General features: G+C 51.4%; 1 protein-coding gene across 2 annotated transcripts in view; it reads left to right on the forward strand.

Moving 5' to 3' along the window:
* The first annotated feature begins 10491 nt into the window (after positions 1–10491).
* Positions 10492–13434, forward strand: part of MAPKAPK2 (mitogen-activated protein kinase-activated protein kinase 2) — a 32190-nt gene continuing 29247 nt past the window's right edge. Inside the window, exons 1-2 of one of the 2 annotated variants that reach the window (XM_023758988.1) lie at positions 10492–10614; positions 11101–11190. In XM_023758988.1, the coding sequence (XP_023614756.1) occupies positions 10507–10614; positions 11101–11190 (198 nt within the window). In that variant the 5' untranslated portion in view covers positions 10492–10506. Of the gene's footprint in view, positions 10615–11100; positions 11191–13083; positions 13150–13434 lie in introns of those variants that run through there. The other variant, XM_023758987.1, reaches the window with a different exon arrangement.

Here is a 13434-nt window from a genome sequence, read left to right on the forward strand (position 1 = left end):
GCGGGAAAGGTCAAGGTTTGGATGAAGCCGACCCGGCTGCCCGGGCCCCGCGTTTTTCCGGTCACTCGGGGGTGCGAGCGGGCAAGGGGGATTTCGAGGGGACTCCCGGGGACTCTGCCATTTTGGGGTTGGAGCGGGATCCAGCCGGGGCCGAACGGTTGGCGTCGGGACCACTTCTGCTAAATTCTCACCGCGCCTCGAGGAAGTGATTTCCCGGGGTTGCGGTTCCCCATCCTCTCCTCCCTCCTTCCTTTCTTTCCGCGGGCACAAAAGACCCATTACTCATTGAGCCGGTTGGTCGGTTGGTTTGGAGAAGTCGGAGCTCGGAGGTTTGTTTAGCCTCGCTCCTTATTTGGGAGCCGGAATGTGTGATTTCATTTCCCTGGGCCTCGCGAGCGCGGCCGGGCCTCCTGGGCGCGCGCCGGCCGGGAGGTCGTGCGAGGCTGGGGATTCCGCGGGGCCACCTCCCGCCCCCCTGGCCCGCCCACCCCCGCCCCCCGCGGAAGGAGGGTTTGTTTTGATCGGAGAGCAGGCGCCCTCCTACCCTACCTTCCGCGCCTGGGAGGCTCCAGATGGGAGGCCAGCAGGCTCGGCGCGGCGTCGGCTGTTTCCATAGCGTCATTGATCTTTGCAAACCGGGTTTGGAAACCACGCTTGGCCCCGTACCGATTCCGCACATCGGATCGGAGGTGGCCCCTCGAGTCCTGGACATGGGCCATTGGTGGGCAGTGGGAGGGAGCGTTATCCTTGACCTGGGGAAACCCAACCTCTTTCTTTTCTTTTTTCTTTTTTGAGGGGGTGTGGTAGGAGGAAAATGGGGATTTCAGAGAGCATACCTACTTCAGAAGTTAACCAGAATGGACTTGGAGGTCTGGGGAGATGGATGAGTCCCCAGTGTCGTCCCAGTGCAGTGGGAGCCAGTGTTCAGAGTCATTTAAAAGGTCTGCTCAGAGGGTTTTCATATCAAACCGCATCTCTAAGGTGACACATCACCCCGACTTCCCCTGGGGGGTGTTAATGATTGGAGGAGAAAATTACTTCCTGTGTTATATTTATCTTTTCCTCCTCACCCCCACCCCCCCACACTGCTAGCTGCATTTCAGCTATTAATACAAAACTCAGATATGTGTGTGTTAAGGGTGGGACTGTTGGAATATATAATTAGATGTACTTCACGATTGGAGAGGGCAAGAATGTCCAATTTCCAGATTTTAGGCCTCTATAAATTATTTGTTCTTGCTCCTTTCATCCTCCTTTTTGGGGGAGAGCTTTCAACAAGCTCAACACTGTCAAGATTTCTTTGGTTTCTACTTTAAGGTGGTGGTGTGGGCTTCTGATCGTTGTTTAGAGTTGGATGGTGTGAGAAGGAATATATCAGCACCATGGACACTTGAATACTTTTTGTGCCTTAGACCACTCTTTCCATACTCATAACTGGGGCTGGGAGGGGAGGGGTTGTTTGACCATGGCTCTGACCTTGGGGAGTTGAGTTGAGTGAATACTGTTTGACCACATTTAATCTGTACGATTGAGGAAGTGACAGACGGTTCTTTCCAGCAAAGTTTTGTCTTCTCTGAGATGCCATCTGCCTTCCCCCCATCAGCAGTTTGGGGACATTGGCTGCTCATTTTCTTGGACAGTTGGAATATTGTATGGAGACTTTAGAACAAAAGCTCTCAATTTCTGCTCCTTTTTCTGTTTAATGGGCACACACAGCCACCCTCTAAAGTGCTTTTGGGTGGCAATTAAGATTTCTGTTGTAATTAATAGGAGAGGGATTTGGACATTGACCCTCTTCGAATAGCTCTGAAAGAAAGGGAAAATCCAGCAGTGTTTTAAATAACACTCGTCGTTTATCCTTCTCGGGTTAGGAAGGGGTGAAGATTGAAGTCAGAGTCTGTTTTGACAGGTAGTCTGCTCCCAGATCTTACAAGTTGACTCAACTGTTAAATTGTAGATTTCCCACACATCTTTGTGAAAAGCTTAATAACAGAGGAAGAAAGCAGGGATGAGGCATTCGGAGACTGACAGCAGTGTCAACAGCACTTCCATATCCAAATATTGGCCAACACATAATTACAGCTGTGGGGGAATTTGGTTCAAAGCATCCTGTGCCAGACATACACCAAAGAGATTTCTAGATCTTGACTCTTGATTAACTCAACCTTAGGTGCTGAGTAGTGAAGTGATTTTCAAAAGCAGGAGTGTTTTGATTATATAGCAAGGGAGGCAGATGGGGGTGGGGCAGGGGCAGGAGGGGTTGCCCCATGGGGATGGTGCCTACAGAAAAAGGGAAAGGCCTGTACCCTGCACAGCGTGTCACACCGTTCCTGGGGACTTGGGGCAGAGATCCTGTGCCAGACATACACCAAAGAGATTTCTAGATCTTGACTCTTGATTAACTCAACCTTAGGTGCTGAGTAGTGAAGTGTGGTCTGTGACCTCTTAGCCTGATTAAGTGAACTCACTGCTTAAAATGTAAGTCTCAACTTGCCCGCCCTGCTGCTTCTCTCTCGTGCCTACAGAAAAAGGGAAAGGCCTGTACCCTGCAGGCCAATGACCTCACCTCACCATCTCTCCTGGCTGCTTCTGCTGAGTTCAGAGTCAGAGGGAATTTAGAGGTCATCTCATCTGACCCCCTCATTTTGCAGATGAGAAGAGTAAGGCCCAGAGCGAAGACGTGCTTGAGGTAAGGTAGCCATGCACCTGGCAGAGTCAGGGTTAGAACCCAGGACACCTGACTCTGGGTCTCAGGCCTCTTCACACTTGGTAACTGTAGCGCCCTCAGCAGGCCAGTACCTGGGACTGGCTGCTGCCCCATGAGGAGCTACACTGTCACCCAGGACCTCCTGGACTGGGCGAGGGGGTGCTGGGTGGGTATTCCTCAGCAGACATCCCTGAAGTTGGAGTTTGTAAACCAACTCAGCAGCTCCATGAGTTTTGAATCTATGGTAACAAGCACTTTCACCACTCCCTTCCTTTTTTAGGGAGTGTTCGATAAAAATCTTATTTATTATTATTTTTTTTGTACAAGAATATGGGAATCCTATGAACTGTTTCTTTGATAGGGACACCTGGTCTCAAGCCACCTGAGTAGTAATTGGTCGTATTCCCTGTGCAGTTCCTCAGCTGCTTCCTGCTTCACTGTGTCATGGTGACTCTTGGTTATTAGCTGAACAAATTTAATTAAAGCTGGCATTGTTTTCCCTCTCTGCTGTGGCTCAGATTAGGTGAAACATGTTATTGCTTAAAAAAAATATAGGATGCTGTTGTAACTTATCTATGTTTACCTTTCCATTGCACGGGTTACAGCGGTTCTCAACCTGTGGGTCGCGACCCCTTTGGCAGTCGAACGACCCTTTCACAGGGGTCGCCTAAGACCATCCTGCATATCAGATATTTATATTACGATTCATAACAGTAGCAACATTTACAGTGATGAAGTAGCAACGAAAATAATTTTATGGTTGGGTTGCAACATGAGGAACTGTATTTAAAGGGCCAGAAGGTTGAGAACCATTGGGTTAGAGAAAACAGGGCACTTGGTGTGTCTTCTCCTTTCCTTTCTTCAGCATCCTTTCGCCCCGGATCGCGTAGTGCAGCGACGTGGCTGCCTTTGGTGTTCTGGAGGGGAGCTGATTGAACCTGTCATGGCTGGTCTGGATACTGTCAGAGGGAAGGCCAGAGCTCCCACATCCCCACCGTACAGGGAGCATCTTACCCAGCACACCTCATGCATGCCTGTTGGGGAGCAAGATGGGAGTGTGGCTGGGCGACGGGCAGAGTCCAGACTGGGGTTTGCTGGATAGGATCAGAAGGTGAGGCAAGTTTCATTGACCAGATCAGCCTCTTACATTCACGATGGTTACAGGTAGTTCATAGTTCACTGAGCATCCTCCTACATGTTGTATGGAGGACACAGACATATAAAGTGGCCTTAAAATTGGGGGGGGGGGGTCGAGAAACTGATTTGGAGAAGGTGAAACTAACAAACGAAGTCTAGGGTGTTACTGTCCAATGTGGTAACCAATCGCCAAGCATGGCTATTAAAATTAGAATTAATTAAACTCAATTAAATTAAACAAATCAGTTGCTAGCCACCTTTTCAGTGTTCAGGAGCTACATGTGGCCAGTGGCTACTGAATTGAACAGTTCGGAAGAACATTTTTATCCCCGCAGAAAGTCCCACTGCACTTTGCTGGTCTAGGCGTTAAATTGTGTGCTTGGGAATAGAGGAGCTTTGACATGGGTATCTGTGAGGATCGGGAATCTGTGAGGATCAGAAGAGCTGAGAACAGCTCATTACTGGGTCCCTGGGGAAGGAGCAGACCTGTAGGAGGTGCCGAGTTGAGGGGAGAGCAGGAGGTCCAGATGGTAGGGAGCAAGTGGGGCTGGTGTCTCAGAATTGAACCTAAGCCATCTTGCTATTAAAAGCAGGTTTTAAAGTGTTTGAGGGTCATGAAGTAAGTGAGCAGGATGTTATAAAGAAAGGTTAGGAATTGCAGAGGTTGGGGCTTGGGGCTTTTTTCGAGGGCAGGTTTCAGAGACCCTGTCCCTCTCCTGGGGCTCTGGCCCCTGCAGACTGCAGCAGGGCGCTTGGCATCCGCTGAGCAGGATCAAAGCCGGTTGACTCATGGTCCTTTTTCACTTGTGAATTCTGGGCTTTGATGGAGCTTGAACATAATCTTCAGCTGAGGTCTGGGATCAGGGGCTTACGGAAGGAGGGGGGTGGAGCAAAGCCCCAGGCCTCGGGACCAGGTGTTGGTGGGTGTCTGGGAAATGTAGGGGCTCCTCTTCAGGAGGGTGGAGGGATTGGTATCCGTGATGACCATGTTTTGACTTCTTGGGATCGGAGGAGTTGGGCCATCATCAGGTGATGGTTTCACTTAAGAAGCAGGTGCAGGGGATTCAGGTTGAGGCCTGGAGGAGCCAAGCTTCAGGACTGCGGAGGCAGACTTAATCCCTGGCCCAATCCTGGGTTAGGGGAGGGGCCAAAGCTCTGCTCATTATGGAGTCTGTGCCAGGAGGAATGTCAGCCACAGAGGGGAGGACAGCACGGGCATCTGATTCTGAGCCCTTTCACGATTCCCAGGTGGTCTCTCTCTCCCCCCCACCGCGGTGCTCTGACCCAGGATTCTCCCCGTGGTTTCATGTCTGTGGCAGAGCCTTCCTTTCCTGCTCCCTCTCCTCTTCACGCCCTCTTTCCCCTCCTCCCTATATTGCGTTTTCCCAGGTGCCCCAGAGTGGGTGGGCGGGCAGGGCAGAGCAGAATTGTTCTTTGTGTTTGAAGGGGCTGCAGCCGCTCTTGGTGATGATTTAAGGCCCAGTGCTGAAGGGACCCATACCTCGAAGCACCTTAGAGCTGACTCCCCTGTCATCTTTCTTGACCCGTTCCATCTCACCAAGGAAGAGGCTGGGCCAGTCCACAAGGATTGAGTGGTATGTCCAAGGTCTTACCTGGTGTCAGCGTAAGAGCCAGGTCTTGAGACCTCCGCTTGACCTGCTAAAGGCAGTGTTGCTGGGGTTGTAGACCTGACAGTGCAAAACCGAGCTCCACTGACAGTCACTGGGATCTTTCAACGCAGGTCACCTTATAAATGGGGACACTGGTAAAGAGAAGGGACCACAGCTGTGGCAGCTTGATGCGTACCAAATCAGATCTTCTAGTTTTTAGGGGAATACTGATATTTTGTATTTTAAGATATGTATGGATGGAAATATCCAGAGATGAGCCCGTTGTTATGTGCTAGCTTAGAAAGGGGGAGGGGGGGAGACCTCGTCTTTGTGTCCTGCTAGCTAGTTATGTGACCTTGAGCAGGTCAGTTAAACTTTCCAGGCCTCAGTGCACATATCAGCGTGTCAGGCAGGCTGTCAGTGGCTCCTTGAGCACTTGGCATTGTGGGACAGTGGACGGCTGCCCTGGAAGAAGAGGCTGAGGGCAGGCAGGGTAGCTTGCTGACATGCCGGACCATCAGCAGTATGTGGGCCAGCATGGATGCCTTTTTGATAGGACAGCCTGTGTCCAGTTAGTTACCCTCACTGGGCAGCTGTTCATACCTGGCAGTGTGAACACTCAGACGTGTTTCAGTTAGAGAGGATGGCTGTGTAACTCCATGGGGTGTGAATCTACTTCCTTGACATCAAAAGAATTGTTGTGCTCTGGTGGAGATGGGGAATTTTTTTCTTCCTGTCTGAAACTCTTTTCCCATTTGAAACATGGCTCTGTGATGGGTGGTGCAGGGGCACCTGCTGATGGAGGGAGGGAGGCTGTAATCTAGCACAGTGTCCTGTCAGGCTTTGCCTCCGGGTGGCTGCGTCCATCCATATGTGTGTCTTCTTCTATTTCACTCAGAGATACAGCAGGGACTAGGTCTGTTCTGAGGTGAGAGTTGGAGACTGATTCCCAGAGCTGATGGGAAGTTAGGATTTACATTCAGATGCCACTCCTTCCCGAAGGACTGGGTAAGAGTGAGATCAGGGGTCTGAAGAAGCAAGAGGAGAGGCAGGTGCCTGGTGAGTTGTGTTCAAGGCTAAAGCAGTAGTTTCAGGCCTGGAGCTCTGGACTGTTGGGTCCTGTGTGCGGGGCCGTCAGATTTGGTGGGAGGAAGAAGAGACACAGTGGAAAGGCGATGAGATTGTGCTCAGCCGGGCAGTACAGAGTTCTGGCCCAGAAAACACCTTTGTGCCATCCAGCAGATAGGAGAGGCTGGGACATGGCCTCAAGGTCAGTCCCTATCTGTAACTGATCTTCCCTCCCAGACCAGCCAGGCTGTGTGTTTGTTCCACTAGGAACCCGAGCTTCCCAAAGAGCTAGAAGAAAGGGTATCTTACTTTTAAGGGGCGTTTCCAGGCATCTCTAGCGCCCTCCAGGACTTGTCTGGGGTGCAGAGTGGTGACCAAAGGCCAAGCTTCATGGCCACCCTTGGAAGCTTTATTTGTCTCAGAAAAGATGAAGGGAACCAAGGGAACCGCTCTGGCCAGGCCTTCTCTCTGTTTAGCTTTTCTCTACGAAGATATCTTCTTTTGAACCTGAAGCAGAGGTGAACTCTTTCTAGTTTCAGATGGGGGAGGGGAGATCTCCTGCTGGCAATACACCTGCCAGCTCTTCCAGCTTTGTGTTCCCGGGGGGCTCCTGCACCCCTCCACTTCCTCAGGCAGGTGACTGAGTTGGTCACTTGGCTGCCATTATGATTATCCATGTTGTTCCAAGGCAACCGGGACTCCCGGCCCAGGATACAGCCCCTCTGTCCCAGCAGCTAAAAATAAACCTGCCACTGCTGCAGTCTACCCTCATGCCAGGCCCTGGTGTCTGTCCCAGGTCTTCCTGCCACGCTGAACTTCCCTCTTGTCACTCTCGTCCTCCCCATTTGCCGCTTGGCTCCCAGCCTGAGCTGGGTAGGTAGTTTGGGAGCAGACCGGGGTCTGAGTGCTGGGAGTGAGCCGTGGCTGGTGCTTGTCCAGGTAGCGAGCTGTATGCATGTGCACAGGGCTCTGGGGAGCCGCCTTGCTTGCTCCCCACTAGGGGAAGGGTGAGACACAGAGGCGGGTGGATGAGTTCATCAGAGTTCATCAGACTTCCCGCTGTTTGCCTATAGCTCTGGCTCCCTCCAAGCTCCACCTGCAAACAGCTCCCTGCCAGCAGGTGTGTGGGGATGAGGCCGAGAGGCCTGCCTGTGGCTGTCCCCGGCCCTCACCGCTGCCCTGGACTGAGCCTGCTACCTGCCCTAGGACTCCTGACCGTTGCTAAGCGATACTCTCCACCTCTGCAGCGCTGGGGCTTCAGTTACCACATTCACAAGTGTGACCTCATCTCTTTAGCTTCCAAGAATAGAGGCCCTGGCTGGGCCTCCTTCCTGCGTCAGGCCATGGCCTCCTGGCTCTCCCAGCTCAGCCACCTGCAGGGGGTTCCAGAGAGCATGGGTCTCAACTTCCTCCTGACTGTGGGCATGGGGATTGGTGATCTGTTCCATTGAGGTCCATCAAGGTGACCTCTTCCCTTGCCGTCCTGGGGACCTAGAGCAGGAGGTGAGGAAAGGGACTCAGGTGGCTGGAACACCTGTTCAACTGGTGGATGGATACTGGGCAGAATATTTGCCTTGGGAATTCTCTTCTTTCTGATTTTTCTAATCCTTGGACAGGTGTTAGTGCTAACCATAGCACAGGAGGGGGAGGGTTCTGTGTCTGTTCTGAGATGAGGGTTTATTTGGGAGAAGGGTGAGTGGGGAGAGTGACAGAAGCCAACGTAGGACTTTTGCCTTCAGCTAGAGTTACATGCCCAGACCGTGTCTCCATGTCTGCCTCCTCCTGTCTGTCCGCCTTTCCTCCGCAGGGAGAGATCTGTTTGCCAAGGCCCATTGGCCTCTGCAGAGGAGGAGTTGGGTGTAAATTGCTAAGAGTTTATTTTTAACTCTGACAGACAGAGCCCCTGTCCTTGGGTAGCTGTGCTGTTCCTCTCCTCTCTCCTCCCTACCCCAGGCCTGGGCCTCCTTCCCTGGCGGCTGTAATTCTTAGAGGAAGGCTGGTAGGTTCTGAAGGCTGGCCTCCAGGTGCCTAGGAGGGAATCCCCTCTAAGCGAAGAATCTGCAGAGCAGAGCTCTAGGGCCGGGGGGCTGGGCAGGGAGAGGGTATCCCTGTGCCTTTGAGGCCACGTGTGGAACTTAGAGCATTCCAGGAATGCAGGTGACGGGGGAAGAGACTGTGTGTCTTAGAGCTCGGAGCTCTGTGCTCTGTTGTGCTGGTGAGGGCAGCAAGGGGTCATCTTGTACCTTCCGCCCTCTCTCCTTACAGCACCTCTCTCCTTACAGCACCTAGATCGGAAGGCCACAGGGACTAACTGAGCATGTGTAGTAACCTGCTTTGTAAAGGCTTAGGTTTATACTCTTCCCTCTGGCTGCCAGGCTCACAAGCATCGCATTCTTTTCACAGAGCCTGTGGGATTCTCAGGGACTTCATGCTCTGCGTGTCCCTACCCCGGGCTGTGCTTTTAGGGAGGAAGAAGAGGGGCATGGGTGCCCCTTGCATGTGTCCCCTGATTTCATGCAGTTATTTTGGTTACCTTGCCTTAGTTACTTTCAAAAGAGCACAAAACTGGGTTTGAAATGTAATTGGAGAAAGACGGAATAGAGAATAGTGGGGTGGGGGTGGGGATAGGCAGTGGAAACATGGCTGACTCTGAGACCCTCAACCATGGAAGGAAGGTTTTGGCCCTCAATTCCTTGGGGCACATGGAGGATTAGTTTGCCGAAAGCCCAGCTCTGATCATGTAGCTTCCCAGCTTAAACCCTTCAGTGGGTTCCCTTTGCCTGAAGAATACAGGAGATTTCCAAATCCTTCCCTGATCTGACCTCGATTTAAAAAAAAAAAATTAAGGGGCTTACCTATGCTGTTTCCTTAATAGGACTCTCTTCCCTAGCCCCTCCCCTTTGCCATAGTGTGTATCCCATCTGTCCATCTGTAGCTCATTCGCCTCTGCACCCCAGCCCCATCTGTATCTCTCTATTCTCTCCCTATCTTCGTGATGCTGCTGCTTTCCCGAAGCCTTTCACTCCGGAAGCGGGTCCCCCACCCCTCCCTGCCAGACTGACCAGGACACTGGAAACCTTTATTGCACGTGTTCAGTGTCTTTCTCCATGTGCAAGGGGCTCCGCTAGACACGGGATTCTGCATTCCTTGAAGACCTCCCTCTTCATTACTTTTGTATCCTCTTATTTCCATGTGGTGACTGAATGCCATTATTAAATTCATAGAGGACTTCAGCGCTGAGCATTATACCTGGCTGCCTAATAAAGGCGTGATAACTGACTAGCAGTGGATGCTCCCTACATAAATATAAGGTACTAGCCCTGATCCTCAGGGTTGAAGAGGAGGTTCTGGGAAAAGGGCAATATTGGGCTGGACACTATGTGGCTGACTCTGGTGTATATTAAGGTCCCCGGGAGTGTCTGTCCCTGTTATTCCTCCTGTCCACTAAAAAGCCACTCTCAGAAGAGACTTCTGGGCATTTCTTCCCTCCACCCACTCGGATCTGCTGACTCAAGCTGGCACCTTCTGTTCTGCTAACAGAGTTCTCGTTCTTGTAAGGGCCCTGACCCCATTTCCCATTGATGCCTCTTCTCCTCTCCTCCTTGTTCCAGAGCCCCTCCTTTTCCTGTTCTGCTGTGGAGATGAACCCTTCTGCCTCTCGGGAAACTTAGACTGAGGGAGGAACAGCTGTGGAGCTTGCCAGCTTTCCCTCAGCTCTTGGCATCTCTTAGCTAGCTTCAGACACAGCAGAGACACACAGATGCAGTCCACAGTGATCTGTCTGCTGGCCTTTCTCCGTGTGTTGCAAGAGGACCAGCGTTGCACACCAAGTTGCCGGGACTGAGGTTAGAGGTTTGAACCTCGTGGGGCCACCTCAACTCCATTCCCCAGATTTCCAGGGGAAACAGAACTGAGAGATCTGGCGGCGTGGTCCTCAGCAAGTCCTAGAACCTGTCTGGGCCCACTCTGTTTCCTCATTTGTAAATGAAAGGACTGAGACTTGATCCGGAAGGACCCCAAATTGAAGAGCTTTCTTCACTTATTGTTGTTGCAACCCCACTACTGGGAAGGCAACCAGATGCTGGGAAAGAGGTGATCAGCCAGGTTCCAGGGAGCCTGGGGCCTGGGAGCCCTCCTCTCTGTGCTGCTGTCTGCAGGCCACTGTTCTTTCACCCTCCTCCTGGCTGTAGTAGTTTTATTCATTCAGCCATTCAAGCAGTGTTTACAAACGTTTCTCCTCCTTGCCTGCCTCCTGTCTTCCCTGCTGACTGGCCATCAGGAGGCTCAGATGGCAGGACTGGCCTAGAATGGGCTCCCTTAATTCTTCTGCTATTTGAGATGAGAGGAATTTTGAATAATGGGGGTTGATTTCTAGCAGCTTAGACTAGACCCCCCACTTTTCTAAGCAGGATTTGCCTTATGTGTCTTCTATCCCTCTGAGAGCCAAAGCAACTTATACTCAAGAAAATCAATTAGCAGAGCCAAGACTGACTTTTACAGCCTCCCTCCCTAAGGATAGATCAGAACAGCAGGTTGACTTGGATCCATATAACAGCCTTCTGTCTTCTGCCTCATTAGATCACTGTTGAAAGTTTAGCAACACTGCAAAAGGCTTCCCAGATGAATAACACGGCTTTATTGAGCAGATACTACGTATCAGGCACTGTGGTAGGTGTTTTACTTACACTCTGTTGCTCATCCTTAAAAATAATACTACAAAGTAAAAGTTTTGAGGAAACATATCCAGAATAATTCACTCATTAGCAATTATTTATTGAGCACCTACTAAGAATTATTTTAGGCTCTGGGCATATGCCACTGTACCACACAGGCCAGAAAAACAAAACAGAATACAAATCCTACCTGCATGGAGCTTATCCTCTAGCAGAGAGAGACAGACAAAACAGTCAGTCAAGTGATACAGCTTATTGGATGGTGATAGGTATAAAGGAGACCATAAAGCAGAGGAGGAGTCCCTGGAATGCTGGGAGTGTGTGTGTGTGTGTGTGTGTGTGTGTGTGTGTGTGTGTGTGTCGTGCTGACATTTTAAATAGGGGCTCAGGCCGGGCTTTACTACAAAAGTGACATTTGAGTGAGCCTTGGAAATATTTGGAGGGGGAGGGTCTGCAGGCAGACACAATAGCCGGTCCAGAGCCCTGAGGCTGCTATTGATGGAAGTATCTAACTCTGAAAGGGGCTCCTTACAGCTTGTGGAACTGCCTCTAATAGTTCCTCCGTGGCTGCGTTGTAAGTCAGTACTTAGTTGACCTAGCAATTTATGTTTTACCATCAAATATTTATGGATGCTTCTTTTGTGCAAATTGCTACAGTGATGAATGTAGGCCCTGCCTTTGGGAAGTTAGAGTTTAGAGGAGGAGAGAACACCTATGTGTGTGTATAAGGAACGAGAGGAGTGAAGAAGACTGCCTCCTAAATCGGGCTGTGCCCTTCACACAGGCTCCCACTTGACACGCTGACAGTACAGCAGGTCCTTGAATAATCACGTCGTTCCATCATGACATTGATAAGATGCTGCTGTGGAACTGAACTCTTGTTTATATCATCAGCCTACGCTAAAATTGGTTTCATTATCCATTGTTTCACTTAAAGTCGCAGAACCTACCACCGACAGCGTTGAGGACTTACTTTACCTCTGGTAGGTAGGCCAGGTGGTCAGTTCCAGGTTTTACACACGAAGAAAGACGTTCAGGGAGGTCGTGTTGGGAAGTGATGAGGCAGGCAACAGACTGGCCATGAAGGATACAGAGGCACGGGATGGCTCCCTGAGGCTGGAGGGGTGAGAGGTGGGATCACTTTAGCCTGGCACTGACAGGGACACTTCGTGGACTCACCCCTGTGACACCCAGGAGATCGTGCAGACAAAAGTTAGGCCAACAGAGGCACAGAGGCACGTCACTGGGAGCTCTCACCTTCTGTGTGGCCGAGGGGGAAAGAGGCTTGTCTCCCCATGGGTCTTCCGCTGATAGGACATGCTGGGATGGGGTGTTGCCTGCCATCGCTCAGAGCCAGGGTGGGAGTGGGCAATGACAGGAAATGGCCAGGCTGACCCAGTGGCGGGGTAAACTTTTACTCCCCTTTGGGCCCTCGCAGGGCTTCTCTCTTGCTCTGAAGAGTTACATCCTTTGTGTGTTCACCTCCCACGTGGAGGAGTGGCAGGCAGCAGGCAGGTGCCGGAAGGCTCTCGGCTCCTGTCTCTCAGGAGCTGGGCGAGCAGAAGTGGGGGCTCAGGATGGGGCGATTGACCGTTAGTGCAGATGGGAAAGTGAAGCAATGGGTCGGGCCTGTTTTTTCCTGAGCATGTGCGGTGACAAAGGAAGTTGCAACATGTTTTTTTTTTTTTCTTCTTTCTTTTTATAGAGCAAGAAAGAGGGGAAAACTTCCAGTAAACTTCAGCAAAAGTACCTAGTCTTTGATGGATGGTTATGGCCCTCCCCACAGTGCTTTTTGTCCCTCGCCTTTCTTCCAGTCCTCCTCCCCCTGCGTGCTTTCCGTGTCCCTCTCCTCCGAGGACGGTCTCTGCAGCAGGCCAGCTGCCTCCCCAAAGAGAAAGTGTCCATGATCTGGGCCCAGGGAGCCTGGAGACGCATCTTGTCCGCTGTCCTCCAGGTGAGACAGGCTGCATCTCCTGGACAGTGACAGCCGTTTAACTATGACGCCCACCTGGCCGCACTTGCTGCCGCGTCGGTCTGTGTTCATTTGGCATCGCAGAAGGTTGAGGCAGTCCTTGTTTCTCGGCTCAGAGAACCTCCCTCTTTGGTAGACACTTCAGAGCACGTGTCTTGGCAGATGCTGGGGAAAGGGGCCTGAGAAGTGGGAGGCAGGAGTCCAGGCTGGAGACCACACATGTGAATCTGGAGTCCTCGGTCAGGTTTGAATCTGGCCTTTGTGCTG

The sequence above is a fragment of the Myotis lucifugus genome, unplaced genomic scaffold (genome assembly GCF_000147115.1).
Source record: "Myotis lucifugus unplaced genomic scaffold, Myoluc2.0 scaffold_145, whole genome shotgun sequence".
Taxonomy (NCBI): Eukaryota; Metazoa; Chordata; class Mammalia; order Chiroptera; family Vespertilionidae; genus Myotis; species Myotis lucifugus.